At 42.7% G+C, this 23,379-nt stretch overlaps 1 protein-coding gene across 2 annotated transcripts in view; it reads right to left on the bottom strand.

Moving 5' to 3' along the window:
• Window positions 1–18,690, bottom strand: part of CEP85L (centrosomal protein 85 like) — a 150,056-nt gene extending 131,366 nt beyond the window's left edge. The window contains exons 1-4 of one of the 2 annotated variants that reach the window (XM_068677612.1): window positions 18,551–18,690; window positions 17,001–17,117; window positions 15,027–15,182; window positions 11,990–12,407 (exon numbers count right to left, since the gene is read on the bottom strand). In XM_068677612.1, the coding sequence (XP_068533713.1) occupies window positions 11,990–12,002 (13 nt within the window). In that variant the 5' untranslated portion in view covers window positions 12,003–12,407; window positions 15,027–15,182; window positions 17,001–17,117; window positions 18,551–18,690. Of the gene's footprint in view, window positions 1–11,700; window positions 11,723–11,989; window positions 12,408–15,026; window positions 15,183–17,000; window positions 17,118–18,550 lie in introns of those variants that run through there. The other variant, XM_068677613.1, reaches the window with a different exon arrangement.
• Window positions 18,691–23,379: the final 4,689 nt, after the last annotated feature.

Raw genomic sequence — 23,379 nt, 5'->3', positions numbered from 1 at the left:
AGTCTCTGCCTGGGAAAACATATCCCTCTCTCAGCTTCACTCGCTGACGTTAGCACCCAGCACAACATTCCTAACACAAAAGATGGCTCCTGAAACCTGATGGCTTATTTTTGATGCTACCCCTGCACAAATCATTCACATCTGGGAGCACTTGTGATGTTAGGTGTGGCAATATCAGCATCATTGAACTGGTGTTCTGCACTCAAAAAGGTGAAAACCATAATACAGGATTTGTCACAAGGATATACCAAGTGGAAACAAAAAAGATCATGGATTCATGCACGTAAAAACATACTGTAAATTCTGATTTTCTGTTCTCTGGTCACTTATCAGTTGCAATGTTCTAATCTACGTGGAACATGTTTTGAACTTATTAAATCCCTCTGGCTGCATGGAAAAGGAGCTATTGCCTTTGTTAAGTTTCCATTAGTCTATTATTCTTACTAGAGTAACACTAACAAGAGGTCTTCCATTAAAAGGTAGTTCTTCTAAAAAACATATAGAAGATCATTAGTTGTATTTGATAAGTGTAAGAACCTAGATATTTTTGCAAGACAGATGTACCTTTCTATCTTAAAAAAATATAACCCAATTATGTTTTATGGCACTCATTCACAATTTGCTGTACCTATGTAGTTGTTACATAGAATTATCCCAAATTAATCTTTATTTTCAAATTTATTTTCCTATCTTTATATTTCAAATTTAAAATTTGAAAACGTGAATTTCATGTATTTGCATTCATATTTTCATGTTCATGTTTCGCACACACTTTGTCTGGATATAAGCCAGAATAGAGCAGGATGCCCCTGTTTACTGTAGCATCTACAAAACCACTCCTTTCTAATACAGTGCTACTCTGGTTTCACGCCCATAAAATTCTGCAGGACTTTGTAGGGCTGTAATAAAACCTTGCCATTTCCTGTACTGTGTTTACAGAGTCACAGAACAAGAATCCATGTCCTCACCACAACAGTGAGGCTGACACACGTTTGAGAGAATGCCAAGATTCATCCTCCAAAAAAGCCCTGTGAAGTTCAAGATCAGTTCATAAGCAGATAAGGACAGCCTTTAAAAGGTCATGTCTTAAGTATTTCATGTCTAAGTATTTTCTTCTTCCACTTCTGCTAAGGCTGAGTCTGCTTCCAGTGAGCTGTCATGCAGCTTTGGGTTGAGGAGGGGAAGGAGTGGGTAGGAATACATCCATTTCTCATCTGGCAGTGGGCCAGCAGACTCTAATGCACATTTCAGTCACATTTCCCCCATAAGGAGTACGGTCTGAGCACCCTCACATCTGCCAGTGCGAGAGCCAAAGGCACACGGGGCCTACAGCAGGAAAGGTGCCCAGATCTAACCTCACCTTGGGTCCCGCTGCTTAGGTATCACCTCAGCGTGCCTCTTCCATGCAGAGCACCTGAGGCCCTTCTCCAGAGATCCCACCCACCCTCAGTATTCGTATTTTCACCCTGAAGAGCTGTGACTAGCAGTCCTGCAGGTGAAGAACAAGCCGCCTTATAAACCTTATCTTGCGAAGTTTAGGCCTCCTGTTAACCCACAGCTCATCAAAACTGCTTCTGTGCAATGTATTTCACATTGCCAACTGGGATAAAAATGCAGTTGAGATGCACTGCATTACCACATATCATACTTAAAATTATAGGCAAATAAAAGCAAGGAACTACAGAGAGCTAAAAATAGTGGCTATAAATGCTTTTTACTTGAAAACCATATAGACCATGTCTCAGTCCCTTCTGTGAAGTTAAAGGATAAAGCCCACAGCAAGCTGAGCAGGCTGTTGAAAAGGACTAGGCCAAATAGAGGTGCATTTCCAACACTGATATAAAGTAGGATGGGAAGCCAACAGGGCAGGTACACCAACATGCACATCGGGGGGACACACGGTGGCAGATACCCTGCTAGGGACAGCAGTGGCAGGAAGCCTTTTCTCTCCAGTTGTTCCAGCTACAGATAAGGAGTGTGATAAGGACAGCTATAGACTAGGTGAGGTAATATCCCTCGAGTACTACAGCATCTTTATTTCTCTAGATAACCTCATTTTTTAGCCGAAGAGCACCATTCAGAAGGCAGATGGCTTGTAATGGCACAGAAAGCAACCCCCTCACAGCTTCACCAGCAGCTACCGTGTAAAAGTCCTCACCTTCCTTTGCAATGAGGTCATCCAGAAGGAAGGAGACTCGGTATAAACGAGAACTTCCCCCCAGAAGCAACCAAATATACATTACTATAGAAACCATTTGGTTATTTGCTGAAAACATGAACATGCTTCCTTTGTCTCAATGTATATTTTTCCATAAATGTTGAATTATTTATACATCAGCAGGACCATTACCCTGTGAAAAGACCCGTTTCTCTGACATGAGCTTGCAAATGATGCCTTGGATGATACCAACCAGAGTGCCTTCCTGGCTGGCTGGCTGCTAGAGAGCTCCCATTACTTGCAAGCAATGCTCTTTTAAGACCAGCTGACTCTTGAATAAAAAAGAAGACTTTTCTGATTGTTAGGCTGTAGAGAAATAAATAGCCTGTTTATAAAGAAGTCAAAATGCGGTGTTTGATTAATGATAGGGTGGTCAAGTGACACTTAACAGGCTCTGATAATAATATTTAGACCCTTTTAGTCATTTTCTATGACAAATTCAAATCATGCTACTACAAGGCTGTGTATGTCATGTGTGTTTTTACCCCTTCACCTCTGCATTCACTCTTACCAACTACCTAATTTGGTTTTTGGCCTTTGTACACCCCAGGAAACTATTATCCCATAGAATTCCCCTTTTCATACATATTATTTCCTAATTAAACATAGAATTCATTATCTCTGCCTTTATAGCCTTGACTAATGACAACAAGTTGACCTTTACATCTCTTCCATTGCCAACACCAGGAACAGTGTTTTGGGCACTGCTTTGTTTATTCCATTAAAAGTTCTCTGTCTGAACAATGCCTCCAAGCTTTGCCTCTCTCATAGCTTGGGGAAAGGGGCTGGCTGCCTTCACAGCAGCATTCCTGATTTCTCATTGCCTGGATGTGCAAACAGCTCTCCAAGTCCTGTAAACACAAGATTTTGGGCTGAACAAAGAGTAGACTGAAGAAAGATGCCTCTCATCTCATCATTTGGCTTCACAGTTACTTCCTCAGCTCCCAGTGGCGTAAGCCAAAAGCTCCCTGATGTGCAATAAGCAAGCAGGGCTTAGGAAGCATAAATGGCAAAACAGAAAATATTCCTTGAACACCACGGAAGAACTGTACCTCCTGTGTGACAGGTTTAAAACAAAAGAAACGCAACCCTTCTCCCACAGGTGAGTTGAGATGTAAAGAACTAGGACTTTGAGCATTTCCATGTAACAACTCACAAATTAGGGATTTCTTTACCTCAACTGACAGCATGCTTACAATGACAGGACTAATTTACTCCACTTCAATTACTTATTTATGTTAGAAACTACAGCTTGGACTCTCCACCCTGCTCCCCTCTGCACAAAGACCGGGTGTCCCACCCCGTGGTTCTGGTGTCAAGCCCTGCTCCCCGCTTTGGTCACACACTTTCCTGCTTCATCCGAGCCTACTGCGACCCGGTGACTGCCCTGGCCCCAGCCCCAGCCCCAGCCCAGCAGCCTGTTTTCTGCCTGCTTCCTGATTTCCCCCAGAACTGCCCCATGATCACTGCAGTTAGACAAATAAAGGAATTTCCAGTTTAGAGAAATTAATTATCTCTGAGGTAAGTCTAGTGAAATGCTTCTTCCTCCTGACGTATCTAATGGAAAATTCCAGGAAATCATCTGTTAAAACTGAGGAAAGTCCGCGTGGACGTTTGCTCTGGCTGGAGACACAGATATTGCAGGACAGCCCTGGAAAACACTGCAAGGATGTTGCTGCGAGCTTTCAGAGCGCTATTTTGTCCCAGGTTTTAATTCAGGATATGCAGTTTTCCTGCCTCCTCAAGTCACGGCGTCTCAGCAGTTCCTGGCTCTGTGGGAGGAGGATGAGACCAGTGCCTGGGGCCAAGACGCAGAGCTCCTCTGCTCCTGCACGCACCCCTTCTGCATTGCCTGCCCTCCAGGCAAGGTGTTCCCTGCCCACACCACTGCGAGCCCACAGGGCCAGCACCCTATGTGTGGCCCTCGAGACATCAGTGCTGCTTTCCCAGATTTAAAAGCAGAGAGTAGGAGGAGATAAAAAGCAAAAGGACAGTGGTAAGCACTACTGTTGTCTCCCAGACTGTGCCCTGCATGTTTTTCAAAGCAGAACCCTTCTGCTACTCCATGCCTGTAAACCTCCTGGCTGGGGCTCTCCACATCACAGTTACAGGACACCAGTGTAGCATTACCCATCCTTATCATCTCTAGCAATAACACTCACCAGAGAAGTGTTTCTTTCACGTGCGTAAAACAGATTTCCAAAACAAGTTATCTAAACACAGACTGCTGTTCTTATTTTAACACTGTACAGATGAAGAGCCTTCTAAATAGTAATGTAATATAGTCCAATCATACTACTACGCCATAAGAAATATCTACTAAAAACTGTCAGAAATAACTGCTAGAAATATTCACACACATACCAGCAGTGCTGTCACTGGGCACGTATCTTGTTTTCTGTAGACTCTTTGCTCAGTTTTTCTGCTCGCTTTCTCTCACGAGCCTCACTGTTGTTGCCCCATGTCCTCTCCTTCTCCAGATAATCGCAGTCACCTCTCACCTTCCTCCTCCTCCTCCTTTTACATCCTCTCAGGGGCCATCCCTTCACCTTCTGGCTCACCTTCTCGCCGCCGGTCTTGTGTTGGTGGTTGCTCTGAGGAGCACTCCCTTTGCTGGAGCTTCCTGTTGCTATGTGACCTCCGTGCTGGTGCTCTGCTCTGCCGTGCCGTGCCGAGCTGTGCCAAGCTGTGCCATGCCGTGCTGTGCCATGCCATGCTGTGCCACCTGGCCCTGCACGCCCTGCTCAGCCCCAGGCACCCAGCTTGCCTCTTGCCCTCTCCAGGTCTCGGCTTTGGGAAGCTGAATTACTGAACGTGCACAATTTTGAAAGGTGCAAGGCAGCTCATATAAAAAACAAAGATGTGCTTGTTTTTTTAAGCCACCACAGGAATAAAGGCACTTCTCAGTCTGTGAGCAAAGCTCTCTTTTAAGAGAGTTTTTGTGCCTAACTGCTTGTAATGCTTTGTTTTGTAAATTCAAGTAAAAAAATAAATCTATTCTGTGAAACTGTAACACCCTCCTCATCACACCAGCTTTGAATTATGTGCTGAAAGCTCCAATTGCAACCACTTGAGCGACAGGATGGGCTAACTACAAAGTGAGCTGGCAGCAGCAAGAGGACTATTTTGGTCGCTGGGTGCCAGTCACGTTAGTAGAGGGGCTGTCCGAGAGCGTACCCAGCAAGGCAGAGCTCTGCTCACAGCCTGGATCCCACTGCAGGTTTACCTGAGGGGTTTGCGGGCACCCCAGCAGTGCTGCACTCCCCGGCGGGGCTCCTGCATGCACATGGTGATCCTATTACTGCTGCCTATGCCTCCAGAAACCTACTGCAGCGCTGAGGATAAAAACATGTCGTGAGAGAAAAGTGCATTCAAATAATGCAATTGCTCACACCCACACCCAAAGAAGGAAAACATTTGTAAACAATTCTGCTTTTATTTATGTCGTTTCCATGGTTCTGCTCTGTCAGACTCCATCTGTGCTCTCCCCGAGACAGTCCTTCTTAACGCTGCACTTGGGCTCTGCCTGTAATTTTTCGGAGATTAAGGAAGTGTAACTTCATTCATGGGCTGAGCAGGGGGCGAGTACGGAGAAATGTCACTCATCCAAGATGACACATTTCGCTAACACATTGTAACACCAGGTGTCAGAAAGGGGAAAAAACGCAGAAGTCGTCAACAGTGACACAAAAGACCTCATGCCTACGCTGTAACACCCTGAGGTACTGCTGTGTTAGGTAACGTTACCTGCTCGAGCTTGGCTCTGGGCAATGAGGCTAGCCTGTAGAAGACGGGCAGAGCAGCTAAACCTATTTCCCTGAATGTCCAAGGAAGAATAATGTTGTGTCCCTCAGGAAACGGTCTGGTCCTGTGCAGAGGAGGGTTTTGATCCAAGTTCTTATTCTTGCACACAACATGCATTTTATGAGGAGTGCAGTGCTTCTACCCACTCTTCAAACACCATTTCTACTGATTTGCATTGCTGTTTTGTAGGAAATGCTGTCCAGAGTGCAGGGTGTTTCCTGCAGATTAATGGCTGGATGGGAGTAAATGCTGCTTCGTAAGTAAGGTGAAGGATATTAACTCGAAACAGTCAATAAATCCTTAGGAAATGCCCTGACCTCTGTTGGTTATTGCTATTAAAAACAGAAAAGAAAAAAAAATCCCATGCATTTTTTCTGTATGACATAGATACCACTGGTATGTGTAGAATATATATTAGCAAGTCCTTTGGCTCTCTCTGTACTGTAGTCATCGCAATTTTCTATTTTGAGGGAAAGATGTGCATATGTGCTGGGAGGATGGGGGCAGGAAACAATTATTTCTTTGAAAGCTGCAGCTAGAAATCAAGGTTCAGCTTTTCATTTTCTAAAATGTTTTCACTTCCCTGTGGCATCAGTTTCTTAATTCTTCTCGTTGTTTAAAACTTCAGACTCGGGTCCTCTGAGCCATCTACTTCAACCCTTCCCTTGGGTGACTCCTATTGCTTCTGTCTCAGAGGACTCACCGGCATACAGCTATGTGGTGTTTGTGTGATACGCACATGTGCAGAGGAGGAAGTGAGAGCAGAAATGCGTAATCAGCATTTGAGAAGGCCGATGCCGGGCCCCTAACCAGGAAGCAGCTCAGAACATATGTGGTAATGGACAACGTGGGCAAAACTCAACCTGTGCTAGCAGAGAGCTCTAAAAAAAAGAAGAGCCTAAAAGAAAGGTAGTTATGTCTACTTATTACCTATAGCTTTTACAGAGATCTTTGCCTTACAAACTTTTGCCCCCAGTGCAATTCGTTTCAGTGTGCCCTCCTCCTATCAATATCCTTTATGGACGCTTTATTGACACGCTTTTAAGAACCTCTCCAAAAAGACTTCAGCTTATGTGAAGTCTACTAAGATTACAGCACCCTGTATCCCTCTTCCTCACAAGACATCACTGCACAAACTCTTCCAAGGAGTACTTACGGGGTGACATCACCCTGCTGCCCATAAATCTGAAGAGAACATTTGGAAAAATTAAACGGTGGAGACTCTCAGCAATGCAAGTTAATGAAACAATGCAGAGGAATCTTTTAACAAATGCCTTCCTGCCACACAGCCCAGAAATACTTTCAAAATAATGCTATCATATTTCCGTCAGAGTCAGCAGTAGATGCAATAATCTTCGGATAAATTCCTCTGCCTCCTGCATGACCAGCGCCTGAGGTGACTGAGAGGATGATGGAGGCACTGCGCAGTCCAGCCTCCATTTAGGTACTGGTGATGCACATTGGAAAATATCTTCTCTTTAAAAGCCTTAGTAGCAACATTTTAGATTCAGAGGCAAATGACAGGTCTATTTTAGTAGGGCAACTTTATTTACAGAGCCATGGAGAACTGAAAGATTTAACAGGCACAGTCCTGCCATTTATCACCTAGCATAGGTGGGCCCAAATTGCAACACATGACGTTTTCTGTCCTTTCTTTGGTCCTCTCCTCTGCCCTCTCAACATTGTTCACAAACGTTTAGTAGTCTACTGACAGCTAAACTTGCTTTTCTGTGTGGTCCTTCATGGACTATGTGGTCCATATATTGCCAGGGACTTGTAAACCACAGGTTGAAAATTAATAATACCTCCCTCTGTAGAGAATTTGCCTGAGGCCAGACCACCTCCGCTGCACAATTCCTCCTGGTTTTTCTTAAACAGTTGCTATCCTATGTGATGAAGCTCCCTTAACACAGAAGTCGATGCCCATCAGCCCGCCACTGCCTTGTTAATATCCTTCTAATTCTCATCCTCCCCTTGGCAGAAGGCCCCTGGTTTTGCCATGCCTCATACACCCAGACAAGCAGTCCAAGTAATGCACTCAGTTACATTCTCTGTTCAAACCTACATTCTCTGATTTTGCACAACAAGTGACCCTTCCTGACACTGTAACTCCATTGATGAGTTTCTCCAGGAAGGCTAGGAAATTGCTGGGAGACAGCAGATACCTCCTGACAGTTTTACCTCGTACTGGTTGCCTAGCCTGTCCTGATACCCAGACCACTGATCTCATCACACCTGAGATGTTTCTAGGAGCCAGCCTTGCCTACCTCCAGAACTGTGCTCTGTGAGCCCCTGAGGGAAGTGCTTTACTAATGCAGACCAACCATCTCTCAGCTTCCATGCCCTGAGCAGCAGCCTGCTCCTCAGATGGACTTCTCTGTACCGTGAATCTTTTGAGAAGGATTTAGTTTCACCGAGCAGCCATCTTACTTGACTTGTTCAGCTTAGCAGCTCACCTTTCTTAGGCACTACTCGCAGAATTGACTTTCCTCCTTCCTTATTTAAGAATCTTTGTTTATTCATTTATTTAATTTCCATGTACTATATGGCATGTGTGCCTTTCTGAGCAGACCAGCTCCTCCTCCTCCTCTGGATCATCCTGATCAGAGCCATCTACGCTCTAGGCCTTGTTTTCCTGAGACTTCTGGCCTGTACTCCTAATTTCCTTGAGTAAGATACAATCTTCCTCATCATCCTGCATATAAAGGTCTATGTTTTGAATATTAGATGAATTTTTAATATTTTGAATATTTTCCTGTGACCATCAAAGACTCACCACTGGGATCTCAAGCCCGCCTGGTAGTACTTCCTTCTTGGTTCTTATTATTTTTAATACCTCTCTCAGCTTGAATATCTGAAGACAACTGCAATTTCAAAGTTTCTGACAGACTGGTTTATTTCCATTTTCCCCGTTTGCTTCAGTTTTCTGCAGCATTTTTGATGGTTTCCCCATTCATAGTGCACATACTCCTTCACAGTGCTCCACTGCCTCTGCCTTTTCACTGCCCAGGATATTTTCTACTATCAAGGCTATCTTAAGCACCTTCCTAGCCTATCCAAGGCAGAATTTTTCAGGACTGATTTAATTACCTGTAGATATTCCTCAGCACTTTGCCCTAGGCTGGTTCCAAAAGCTTGTGGCTCACCATCTTTCCACAGTCCAGCTTTATCAGATGATTTTGTCATCTTCTGTTAACATTTTGATTTGCCTTCAGTGCTCATGCAGCTATGAAACAACAGAAGATTTGCTGAAAACCGTCACTGAAGCAAACAGAGAGTGAGTTTTCAGGGAAGAATCAATCCTGGTAGTGTCAATTCTAGGTGGAATATCTTAGCTTGATTGTCCAGTTAACTGGAACGTTGTGACACACATACAGGTGCTGTAGTAGAAGCTTGTGAAGAGCTACATGTACAATCACACACTTCTCAGTTTATGGCTCTGCATCTGTACTTACTCGTGACAAACTCTCCTGCAGGCTACCAGCAGTCTGCCTATGACAGCCACCAGTCAATACACAGGCACACAGATTTCCTGCCCTCATAACACAACCGTTTGATTTCCAAAAGCATGAGAAGATTTCATGTATGTGAATTACATGATAGTCACTGAACAGCTAGACCCTGAGCTCCCCTAATGCCCTCTGAAGGTCTTCAAAAGGAGAATCTGTATGTGACAGAGTCAGCTGGATTTAGGGGAACACCCTGCTTATCAACTCCAAACTTAATAACTCATCGCAAAAATAATAATAATTAAAAAAAAATTAAACTTCATAGGGAGACATTATACAATAAAGAAATAATTATTTTTGCTCTATATAATGTTACCTTGTATAAATACTTTGCAGAAGCATCTATTTCAGAAGAGGCATGAGTTTAATGAAAGGTACAACAAAAAATCTAACCTTCACTTACATACCCTACCATTAAAAAAACATTTTGTGAATTAGATGGGAACTGGGCAGACAGACAAGTACAGACTCATATGGCTAACTAAATGCATTATTTATTATTTAGTAGAGCTTCTGTAATACAACTCTGTACATTGACTTATTTATGAAGCGCAGTAAGACAGACACCAGGTTAGCGTATGACCAAAGTAAGGCTCTGGATTCAGCAAATATGCAGGCTAATACTGAAACTAACAACTACGAGCTGAAAAGATGCCATAATGTTCTATCCACACCTTGGGAAATATTACCGTAAATATGTCAAAACAAACGGAGGAAGGCGCATATACTGACTGTGAAAGATGCCACCCAGCTGCCGGCCTCTCCAGCAATCGGAGAGCTCATGCACTGTAGGCAGCAGCCTACAATTTGAGAGCTCCCCCTCCTCCTGAGCACCCCTGGCCATGCATGCACACCGTCACCAGGCTTGGCACCGACAGAGATGCGGGTTGGCACCGCCAGCACTAAACTACAATAATCCCTTAAATTAAGATTTGTTGCCAGACACCAGGAAGGTGACTCAGAAAGCAAGATCCTGTTCTCCACGCTTGTCTGGTCTTCAGGCCCCACTGGCAGTGCCAGTGGTGATGTCCATTAGCGCCAGCTCTAGCAGTAGTTTCTCTGACACTAAACCTTTTGCAGACTCATGGCAGGGGGACATACTGAATAACGGGGCTGAAAAATACCCTCCCCCTGGTTTGATTAACTTTAGGCAGAATGAATCTTTAAAGTGAAGATGCAGACAACAAAACCTAAAGCATCACTGATGAGCATACAGCAAAATAATCTGTTACTCACTTCACACAGTAAACTGTAAAAAATGTGGCTTCTTTTTCTCCTTTTCAAGTTAGCAGCTTTCTTTCATTTCTTGAATCTCACTCTTCCAAGAGGCGATAATGGAAGTATTGCTTGAGTAAAGTGGGTTTTAAAAACTGACCAAAGACTAGAGATGTGTTAAGCAATAAAAACTTTTGGGGTGAGTGGAGGGAAACATGCAGCAGGCATTTCATCAGCTCCAAGGAGCAGTTGATATGTGGCATCAATGGTTTCCTAAATATTCAGACACTGAGGAAAACTGGGGGCAAAGAAGCTCCTGCGACTCTCTGCTGTCCTGTGGCCTGAAAAGAGCAGCCTTTATGACTTGCTCTGCTTTGGCAAAGTTCCCATATTCCCAGCAAAACAACTGCCTAGCAACACACAATTTCCCACAACATTTCCTCACACACATTGTAAGCCCAGAAAAAAAGTACAGCACCTCATATTCTCTCCAGATAATCCCCTTATTTGAGAGCTGTATTTAGCTCTCTGTATGCATTTGGGGTCTACATGTAAGTAACGGGGCAATCGCTGTCGTGACAGGCGCTGCAGGCAGAGTCAAACCGGCCCTGTCTGTGCTGCTGTGCAGTAACTCCAAACAGGTTATCTGTGTATCAGACAGACAGCAAACTTGCTGCTTCCCTCCACCATATTTCCCCTAACAAAGGCAGGAAGCCATGACTGTTAGCAGAAAGGTACAGATATCCTTCCTACTGAAAGCCCTTTCTCTGAGCAGTAAGAGAGGTCCCTAGCTTACTCTCCACAACAGTTGGGAGAGTCTGTCTGAAGGCATAAATAATTCAGCAATTTAAAAAAACATGCTGCTTTGAGCACGTGGAATTGTTTTTCCAGTTTCTGCCTTTAAGGAGCATTTACAATCACACACTGGAGCTACTAATGCCTACATTTTCTTACCCGACATCCCACCTGCAGCAGCATCTTGCAAGAGAAGATCTAAGCCACCTTGCTCACAGTTTCAGCACCAGTAAGTTCACGAGTTGCCTTGAACCTTGTGCAGCTGTCCCTAAACAACACGCTGACAGGACTGCCAGCTACTCAAATTTACCCACGTTATACAGAACCACAAACCTTCTCATCCCTCCAACAGCTACCAGGCTCTGAGAAGTACCGTAAGCAAGCTGCAAATGGCATAAATAGGACAACACTCTTCATCATACGCACAGAAATTAAGGCAGCAACTTACTTGCCGTCTTCATAACTTCCTCAGGAACCCTGTCTTTTCAAATGAGTGCAGCAGGAAATTGTGGTAATTACGGGTAAGCAACGTTTCTGCAGCTCAAACCACCGGCTGCAGAGTGCAAAGGCAGCCAGCGCTGGGTTAGTGAGCTACAGCTCACAGTCACCTCCCCTTCTTCTCACATGTACATCTTAAACAGACACCATGTGGGGAGAAGTTGCTTTAACAAAGGTCCATGTGCAATATGTCTGCAAAAGGCTTTGTTACTCCATGCTTGGAACAGTGATACTGACCTCTGTGAAATGCTCTGAGAGCCACAGATGAAAAGCATCCTGGATGTCTTATCATTTATTATTGATTTTATCTGGAGACATGTTCCTTGTCTTTATTAAAGGCAATATCGACCCTTTACTGCCTCGTGGTCCTGCAGGGATGAAGGGGAAGAGATTCAGAGAAGCAGGCTGAGGCGGAGGGCTACCCACAGTGAACCATGACCTGGCTCCTACCTCCCTGCAATGAGGTTTCGTGGTAGGGAGACTGCTAGCTGAAACCCTGCCAGCCTCCACAGCCTTCAAGGCAGGAACTACAATCTCTTTTTTGTTTCCGAATTAGCATCTGACAGATGCAGAAGGCTGCCGTTAATATCCAGCTTACAGAAATATGCATGTAAGGCTGTGAACCCATGGAAAAGCTCTGATAGCATCTGACACTTCAGGCAGTTTGGCACGTCTTCTCTAACTGGATTGCCTCACCAAGGTTTGTACTCCCAAATCTGCATTTTTGTCAAAGTCAGTTCGCAATCCCATTGGATAATTAGATAAGGTAGAGACTAGTGGCAGAGCAATGAAAGAGTAATGCAAGTGGATGAAATGTTGCTAGCAATGTCACAACTGTAAAACCAAATTCCGACTGCTGTGACACCTGAAAAGTCTTACAGGGATGGTGAGGTTGTAAAAGACAGCAGAGTTACAGAAAACAGCAGTTGCTCATGATTGCTGAAGGGCAGATCTAGCCTGCACAATCTGTGTTTCTGGGCATGACTCAAGAAATTCACCAGCACCCTCAGGATTGCTGTCTGACTTTGCAGGGTTAGCACTTAGGGAAAAGTATTTGTAATCTGAGTCAGCTCCATGACATAGACTGCAGGAGGTCCTGCTTATGCAGCTACATATCAGACTGAAAAATCGCTGGAGATGCACATGTAAAAGGAAACATCTGTTGCAGCAGCTCCAGCAAGTTAGCAATGCTCTGTTGCATAACACAAGTGAAGGATGCAGAGACTCCCTGAAGGAAAAGCTTTACCTAGCTTCAGTGAAACTGCAGCTGGTTTCCTTGCATTTTCCCCCATTAAACACACCCAGTGTTTCTTCACTGCATCTGCAGATAGTCTGAGCAGCGCTGAGTGTCTGGAAAAACATAGCCTGAACTTCTGTAGAATACCTGGCTCCACGATATGCACCTGCCATGCAGGTTCATTGACACCATATGTAACTCTGCCACTTTCTGACGTGCCTGTGAACGTAGACACAACGGCATCTCCAGCCCCCAGCTCCCTGCTAACATCCTATCTGCAGATATATGAGATTCAGACACTGCTTTCTCAGGGGAGGGAGGGATGATGACTGCAGATGTCCTTGATGGTTGTGTGACTGGGTGTGTGGATGTGGATGCACGACCGTAAGAGGGAGGAGGGGGTTACAACTGCAACAGGAGATCTGACAGGATCGGTCTGAGTGAAGTGAAAAGGCTGTCCCCTGGCACATCAGAAATCCTTCTGCAATTGATCCAGAGCAAAAGGCCCTTTTGCCCTTGAGTTTCATTTCCTCTCTGGGGTCCTCTCATTGCCTTAACCCTTTCACTATTTCCTTTTCAGCTGGCTCTTCACCTTCTGGCTTCCTAACTTCTCTCCTACTCCCCTTACTAGGATGGTAGCTAGTAAGTAGTGATATAAATGAAAACAAAATCAAAGGCCTTTTTGTGTCATAATCGTTTCCTTTTCACTCCCTCTTCTTCCCTTCAAGGCAGACTATTTTATGCAACCCTTTGGGGTTGTTCTCTCTACCTTTGTTTTTTCCCCTCACTCCTTTTTAAAGTATAACCACCATTTCTGTTTCCTCAGTTGAATATTGCTAAATCCTTTGCTGAACTTCATCCAGCCTTACTGTCATCTCTCTCTCAGCCCCTCACTCTGCCCAAGAAGCACCCGGTATTTTCAGCCATACTGCAGAGATGTAGCTGAACAGCAGTATGAGGGGGAGAAGAGCGTCAGCTGCTACAGGGTAGTGACCAGCTTCACCAAAGAGTGTGTGTGTTGTGATACCTTCTCTTTTAAGTGACTGGCTTTATATCTGACTCCAGAGCCCTAATCCTTGCATGGAACCTACAACAGGTAAAGAAGAGGGGCACCTGAACTAGCAGGAAATATTTCCAGCCTGAGCTCTGCTGGGTGTTAAATGCAGGTTCTGGGGGTTATTTGGTTGATTACCTGCAAGGTCCCTTTGAGGAGCTGGGTCTCATGCACCTAACTGTTCACTCCAGGCAAGCACTTCGATCTTCCCTGTACTCACAGATACCAACTCTGTCCTGAGCCTAGGCACCTGTGCCAGTCCCTATTCACACACATCATAGTTGCTGCCTCCAGAAGATCTCTGACTCTTCATAATCCACTCCTTGGAGCAGTATATGGAAGGTCCAGTTCAATTTTTACCTCCTTACAAAACATTGCAACCCCACGTTTTCCAATCTTAACACTATTATGTTCAGATTCTGGGAGAGAAGTGGTCAACTTTGCTGACTTTAAATGTGCATTAACATTTCCATTTGACTGAGAGCCAGAAGTCATATATCAGGAACTTCCCTGGAAGCAGTTCACAGGGAAGAGATGCCAGCATAGCCCTGAAAGAGCTATCAGCTTTGGCCTCAGCCTCAGCTGACTTTTCCCTTTGTCCAGCAGCGCATTACCCAGCGTTCCCAATGTCATTGCACTTCTGCAGATACATATCACAGCTATGTTAAGTGACCTGGGGGCTCTGTTTGTACTTACCAGCTTTCTATGGCTTAGGATTCACAAACTGGTGACTTTTTTAATATCTGATGGGATGGGTTTCTCTTGTTTCCTCCTGTTGAAAGTATTGCTCTTTGCACTGAATATTTACACATTCATCGAGCTTCTCCATAGCCTTGAAGCTTAAGCATACACCTGGATTTGAGGAAACACATTTATTGGTAGGATATTTAATGCTAAGTATTCACAAGAGAGGAAAGAAGTCTTATTTCCCTTCCCCAATCTACACAAATGGTCTAACCATGAAGTTACTCTTTCGCTATTCTGTAAAGCTGTTCCATTTTGCAACAGAAAAGATAAAAACTGTCTCATCCATAACATCCTATACCTGATTCAAGCATCCCTATGAGAGGTGAGTTCAAAAATTTGCAAACAGAAGATGAACTTGAACATGGACAAGTGCTTGAAGTTCTCTTTAACTGGGAAGATTTTCTTGTACATTGTGCCAGATTAAGTGAATACCAAATGGACTTAATCTTGCCAATGAGCTCAGTAGATATTTGCTTAAATAAAGATCTCAGTGTAGCTTAGCTACGTACAAGTTAGCAACAAACTATACACAAAACACACATTTAACTCCTGAGGGAACTTCAGTGCTGGAAACTTGGCAAACAGAAACTCCCATTTGGGCTGAGCAGAAGTACTGCAGGCTTCTGAGGATATGAATTTTTAACTTGGATGCCCAAGTCTTTGCTTTTTCTGCTGTAATACTCTTGAGGCTAAATGAAACTCTGAAGCATTTTTGCTTGATAAGAGATATATTTCCTCATGGGATTAATGAGGTTTACCAACAGCCATTTTATTTTCTCTTGGGATCAAGGCAAATGTTCAAATAAATACTGGTGAGGCAGATCCTTGCTACCACGGACTGTGTTTGGATAATGTTATGCCATTATCTGCCAATGGCCAAATCCCTCCATTGCATTTATCTAACTGTTTTGGCTTGGTGAGACACCTTCCTGTCTTCACCAAACAAAGGTAACTGCACATACAGACATTTCGTCTTTGCCACAAATTCTAACAGTGTTCAGAACGATCACGCCAGGCCTGTAATTTAGGTCTGTCATTTAGGCCTGAAAATGAAGGCTGTAGAGGTTTGCTGGGCTGAGAGACAAATATCTGTGGGCTAAACAATAGATCCCTGTTTTGATATAGACTGCATGGAAAAAGAAGCCACAGTAACTATTAAAATTGTGGTTCTCTGGAGTTGATAGTACCATCTATAGTAAATAGATGCTTATGCAAGTTTTTTAATTAATAAGGAGCTATTTGGGAATTCGGTCTTTGTTATGCAAAGCTTTCTTCACTCCAGCTATTCTCATTAATGGACACATTATTGAGTAACGTTTATAAAAAATGATTATTCTTTCTTAAATTGCTTCTTCGGTTCAAATTATGTGGCTTCATGGTGTGGAAATAGACAAGCATAAGATTAAAACCAAGCATGACATCAAATCCTCCTTTTTAAAAAGGGAAGCGTTTTCATTTCAAAGCTCCCTTTTTAAGGAAGAACCGCTAAAAAATATCTGAATCAGTGAAATGTTTCAGGGATGCTTCTCCTCTACTTCTTGTAAAGATTTGTTCCCCGCAGTATATTTACTAGTTCTTTGCAAACAATAAATCTGAAATCAATACTGGACACTTCCTTCTCAAATTCAAAATGGTGATTGATTTCAGCCAGTTAAAAGACAATATCCAAACAATTCCTCATCGTCTTTTCAGAAAATTTATTAACACAGCTGGAAATAATCACTCATTGCAGGAGTCCCAACAGTGCATCTTAAAGAAAACATGAAACAAAGAAAGAATCTTTCTGACCCCCTAGATTGTTTCACACCATTGTAAAGGAAAGGTCAGCAGCCTTAGGCAAGCTTTAGACATGTGGCAATACCAACTTTGTACTGCAAAAATGTATACAATACAAGCATAATCAATCTTGTTTCTTTCATTTACCTCAGCAAGCACACAAAGTGGAATCCCTGTCAAACTGCTGCATTTCCAGCACTTCCAGCTGCGGTCACACGTGGCTGGAATTCCCGAAAGCATTCAGAGCAATTATTTACCTGTAGACTATGGGTAGAATACATTTCTGTTATTTCACGTTGCCATCTCCATATCCACAGACCCACATACAAGTTCAAAATCCATTAATTTAAAGTGACTCTTTGCTCAGAAAGTGAACACGAAGGCTTATACTTCTGTGGTTTGCTTTTTGCAGACTCTTTGCTAAGTTCACTGTTTTCGCTGAGAATGCAAGTTTCTTTGTTTCTGTTAATTCTTGAGACCTGTAGAGATGACACTCTATACAGAAGGAACTCTCAATCCCACTGCACATTGTTTACGATGAAAAAATCTTTAATTTGGCCTTATTTACTTCCAATTTATAGAAACCAGTGCAAGCCATGGCATTCCACAGATTTCTTCTGAGTGTAATTTCATTTGAAAGACATGTGCTGTTGGTTACAGGCAAGTTGTAAAAACTCGGTTAAAATTCAGTTAACAAACAGATTTTACAAGTTTGGCTTCCCAACCTTATTTTTCTTATTGTATGTAAACATAGAGTATCTGATTGACTAGAAGGAACTCTGTTTTAGTGGGAGGCAAACATAGAACCTAAACATTTAAAGAAACGATCCTAAGAAGAAATTCATTTTGAGCAGTGTTCCTTTATTCGTGTAAGTGATATTTTAAAGATGGGTCTCTTTAAAGACTTTTAAAATGGTATTTCATTAATACAGTAAAAATAACAGCATGCATTGGCATCCAATTTGTTTCATCATGCATGCATGTCCATTTTAGTTAATGACAAAATGTCAGCTGTAACACATATCTAGGTGCTGGAATTCCCTTACAGCGCAGGACACCCCATGAAAATACAGACATAGAGTCTATCATCATATACATATACAGAAATATTTCTGGGGAATGTAGAATGCAATGTGAAACGTGAATTTAATGCGAAAAGCTTAGCCTCTTGTTAAATCATCTCTCAGTCCACCTCTGTTACCAGAATTCAGGTCACTGAGGAGGCATACCAAGAACATTCACAGGTGTAGAGAATCTAAGCACCAAGCCTTATTTCAAACTTTAAAAATTGCAATTCATTTTTTTAAATACAAGCATATTCTGTATTTCTCTTTTCTATTTGAAGATGACATGGCCTTTGGGGTATGAGGGCTTCAGATACCAGTATCAGTCACTGAGACTTCCCTGTAATTAATTCATATTGACAGGCCAAGCCTTCTCCCACTGAAGTTGCTAATAATGTTCTCTTCATGGAATGAGAACTTAGTCCTTCAGGAAAATGACTTCTACATTCAGAAACTGTTTATTCATGAACTATTCACTCATGAACTTTAAAGAGGCTTTCTTAGAAAATGGTTCTTTTCTCAGGGTATATGAATCATCTCCAAATTCCCATTCTGACTTGTTCAAGACAACCTATTTGCAAGTTAACAGCATCAGATAAAATTACCTCACCTAAATGGTACACTTACAGATACCTCTTATAAAGACATCTTTTTATCTTTGGTCCCAGCTTCTCAGTCACAATCTTTTAATCAGTGGTTGCTGACGTTCAGCCTGGCACTGGACAATACTTCAGAGCTGGGTATGGTGTTTTGAATGCTAACAAGGGATCACACCATGCATTTAAAGCCCAGATTGCTGGAATGTTGGCATTAATAGCCTGCCTCCCCCACCCACCAGCAATCAGTGGCAGTAATTTCTGATTTTTAAAGGTACACTTTGCATTTCAGACTCATTAACATATGCTTTCAAAGAAGTGAAAGTTATTAATTAAAATGACAAAAGGTTTTATTAAAAATAACCAACACAAAGTGACTGTATAGATTGCTATGCGTGAGCATGATCCTGCAATGGCAAAGATGAAGCAATTAACTTTAAAAGCAATCTTGCTGCAGACTGGGGCAGCTTCTCCCTGCCAACACCTCAGTCTGTGCTATGCCAGTATTGCTTTTTATGTTACTTTTGCAAAAACAGGAGACTGACTTTTGAAATAATTATTTCCCTGGTATAAATATACATGAATCCAGAAACACCTATCCAGGCAAACTCTCTCTGGGCCTTTCAGCTGATGATCCTAGGTCAAAATTATTCATGATCCTAGGTAGAAATTATTCATTTAGAAACAGGGTGCTGTGACACCCACCAACAACTCCTATTAGTAACTCTTTGCTGTAGGCTCTTTATGCAATTGGTGTGAAAGGATTCAGGTTGGGAGTGCATAAATTTCCCATCATCTCAGGGCCAATGTATTTTTTTTTTTTTTGCTATCTGTAAGCTATTGATTAATGCAATAAAGCGAGAATTACACAAACTGACTGCGTAAGTTAAAATGTTATTCCCACATTTTTATTTATGGAGAATTCTCTGTGGGAAGTAAAATCAATTCCTAAGCAAAAGGCAATGAAAAGAAAATGGAAATTGTAGGATATGAAAACAGTAAGAAATGTGTGTGTGCAACTGCTTGAAACCAGATACTTTGCCCAAAATTGTATAGAAAAGCCCTCAAAGCCTAATTACAGATATAAAGAAAGACAGGAAAATTAACTGCCTTCTGCATACCTAATACTACTAAATGGGCTTTTGCTCTAGATTTTGGTACAATATATTTTTTTGCTACAATATATTCACTTTTGGCATTTCCAAACAGGCCCATTTATGTGTTATGTATTAGGCCAAGGAAGAGCACCAAAACAAAATGCAAGTAATTCCTAAAGAGAGACACACTGATAAATTCGTTTTATGTTTATCATCAGGCTTAATAGCCAGAGCATAAAAAGCCCACTCCTATTAGCTGTAAAAGCCATATTTACGGCTTAACAAATTGGCCAGGCTTGAGGGCCTTCTCTGTAAATAAATAAATAAATAAAAAAAAATAAAAAGTTCTAGCAACATAACAAGCAAAACAGTGGCATTTGAGATCTCTTCTTCTACACTAACAAAAATTTGGTTATGAAAGATCTCTAAAATAACTTACCACAGATGATTTAGCATGGCAGTGATTAAAACAACTGTGACAGCAATCAATTCCACCAGTTCCTTTCCTTGTCTGTTTCCTACAGCACATGAACAGAAAGACTTATTACCAAAAATATTTGCTTGTAGAGCAATTGTTATCACTTCAGGAACTGGTGAATGAATATTTACAACTCCCTCTTTAATGATCTCTTTATATTAGCATACTCCCTTTTAAGACTCTGCGGAACAAGTGGCGACTTAAGTTTTAAAGGACTGCCAGGACCCATTAATTACATATATTGTAATACAGACACATTAACTGCGAGATAGATACATAAATAAATGTTTAGAGTTTGTAGGGGGGGGCTTGCCTCTGCCGGCCCAGGGCAGAGCAGGTGGCAGCAGCACCAAGCAGCGCCAGACCCCGCAGTGGTGCGGAACCAAGGGCTGAGCTCCGTTTCCACTTAAATATTGAGCGAGGGATTTCACTGGAATTATTGCAACTCCTTACAGGCACGAGGGTAGCAGGATTCGCTGTGAACAGCCTGGAAAGGCCAAAACAACATTTGTTTTGTTTTATTTTAAAAGCTGTTAGTTTTTTCAGCTCCAAGAAAATGAAAGCGGTGGCAAGGAATGTGACCGTGCAGATTGCCCGAACTGCTGTTAATTACTTTTTAATCACTGAAAATTAAATTAGGCTTGAAATATACATTATTTATTTCTTGTCTGTGTTGTACAAAGATGGTGTATATCAAATTGTAATTACAAGAAGTTATAATTATGTTCTTATTAGAGACTATAAGAAGGATATGCTGGCTGATGAGCATAGGATTTCTCGAATTTACAGCACGGTTTATTTAATTGAAACAGTAAAGGAGAAAATGATGCAAAATATTATCCTTCATCCGAACTTACTTTGTTTCTCACTTTTCATTTTTAAATACCTCAGAGGGGCTGCTGAAATGTTTCCAAGTGTTGCAAAGATTTATTTTCCTGCCAGTTTTACGATCTGATGGACTGTCCTTGGTCGCGACCATAGGGAAAGAGCCATTCTTGGATCTCTGGGTGCTGATGACCAGGGCCTAGGAAGCTGCAGGTGGCACAACTTGTAGGTATTCTGTTCTGCTCTGTAGCATTTCCATCACAGGTAAAGATCTTTCTGGAATACATGGATGCCTGGTACTTAGGAAATTGATCCCATTTCAATTAACATAATAGCTTTCCTTCATTAGCATTACATTTATTGCATTTTGAGGGAGCCAAACAGCTTCGTGGACCTGCTTCCACAGAAGTCAATGTTAATATCTACATTAGGTCAAGGAAGAGGACTGGTCAGACCTGAGTATTTCCTAAACCTTTCATCACAGTATTGTCAAACAAAGGACACATTCAGAAGATTGGGTTTTCAGTGTTAAACGCTCATCCTCAGAGACTGAGAAAATGGAGAGAGAATAAAGGAGCAGAATGTGACTGCTCCCACGAACAGTGCCCTCTGACACGGCTTTTCATCCAGGCCAAACAAGAATTCGATCCTGTTCTGTCCTACCCCACACAAATGTTCTGTACCACACGCTTTTCCTGAAGTTCCCTTGTCCTTTTGTAATCTGAGTTACAATAAAAAAAAATCAGCTCTCTACTAAGGAGAGAGCTTAGGAAGCTTCCAAAGCTTAGGAAGGTATTCTGATAAATTACGGATGTTCACCAGAGCTTTATTCACACTGCTAAGGCCAGCTGAGCTGTTGAAATGAGTGATCCTTTCAACTGGGAGCTTGGCTTTTCTCTGTCAGTTGCTTTACATCTTATTTTTATAGTGATGGTTCCTAGTTAAACTGCAATAATTTGAGTCATTCTGTGTTAAAAATGATGGGTTCTCCCTTTAAAGTTCTGCTGTGAGGCACGTAACCGCTGTTCCCATTGTTTATGCAAGCCTGAAAGCCTAGAAACTCTCTCCTTCCATCTTCTGGTGAAGAGGAGAACAGAGTCCAGCCAAAGTGCACAAGCAAGACCCCTGGGGCATCCTTCTCTACACCCTGGGGCCCCAGAGCCCGCTGTGAGCTGAGGGGACGGTCCATCAGGTGGGGACAGGAAGACTAAGGTGCTAGTGGGGGGAGGAGGCAAGGGGCATGGGGACACATGGGCAGATGCTGCAGGATGGGAAGCTTTAAGAGCAAGACGAGTGTTACTGCAGGAGAAGATGGGAAGCTGGAGTCTTTGGTGGTCTCCTCCCTGATATGAGCAAGGTGGCCCTGGGCTACACGGAGGAAGAGCAGCGATGGAGACGGGACAGAAGAGGCTGTCTGGAGGGTACGTCAGGCTCCTGAAGCTTGACTGACAGGATGCCATGAACAGGGAAGTAACAGAAAATAATGATAATGATGGAGCTGGGGGCATTCGTTAACTTAAATTTAATATTTCAAACCTAGCCGTCCTGCTCCTGAAAACACCTTGCAAAATAAATCATCCCTACAATTGGCAAAAACATGCTTTCAAGGGGCAACCATTTGCAGCAAGCTACACAGAGCCAAAGGAAATGATGGGACTCCTATACTCTTCAGAAAAGCAGTATGTTTTGGGAATTAAACCAAATTGCTACCTCACAGACTTAAACAAAAAAAAAAAAATTAGTTATATCTATCCTTCTCCATTCAGTCTACACAACCTAATCATCTTTGCTCTCGAATAAGGACTGAATTATACATCGACCTAAATTCTTCAGGAAGCAAAAAGCTGCATGTGAAAAAGATCACTCAGAGAATCTGAAAGCTGATCACCTGAGTGAGCCGTGTATCAGCTGGCAGTCATCGGGAAGGGCAGTGCTAGAGACTTGATTTCACACCTGAATCTCAGGTTAAAGTAACAGTAGATACTTGGTGGTCTTTTATGTAAAGTTTGGGATGCTTTTTTTCCAATGAAGTTCTAGTGCCTGCAGTTCCCTCTTGGACTCCTGGACACTGCCTCCATGAGTTTCCTTCGTTGTAGAGGACTAGAGGGGATAAAAAGGAGTCATCTTGATTTCTCTAGATGACTTTCTATTCCCCAATACATCAGAAATGTCACAAAAGCTGCGATTCAAAGTGCTTTGGCAACTGCCAGCAAATGTGGCTGAACACCCTGCAAAGAGTTCTGTGTGCAGACAGTGGGTGTCAGAGAGGGAAGCCAAGCAGTGTGTGGGAGGGAGGCAAGAAGCAAGCCTCCTCTCTCCCACCACCACCCAAATTGCTGGGCACCCTTAATCCCTGAAGAAAAGCCTGCAATTATCTGGGCATTTTGTGGAACAGGACTTGATCCCCAACGCGCAAGAAATGACCATCCTCCTCTGGAGGGCCAGGGGCATAATGCAAGATGGACT

This window comes from Anas acuta, chromosome 3 (assembly GCF_963932015.1).
Source record: "Anas acuta chromosome 3, bAnaAcu1.1, whole genome shotgun sequence".
NCBI classification, from domain to species: domain Eukaryota; kingdom Metazoa; phylum Chordata; class Aves; order Anseriformes; family Anatidae; genus Anas; species Anas acuta.
The sequence above is the reverse complement of the archived record's forward strand: the minus strand, read 5'-3'. Positions and strand labels throughout refer to the sequence as shown.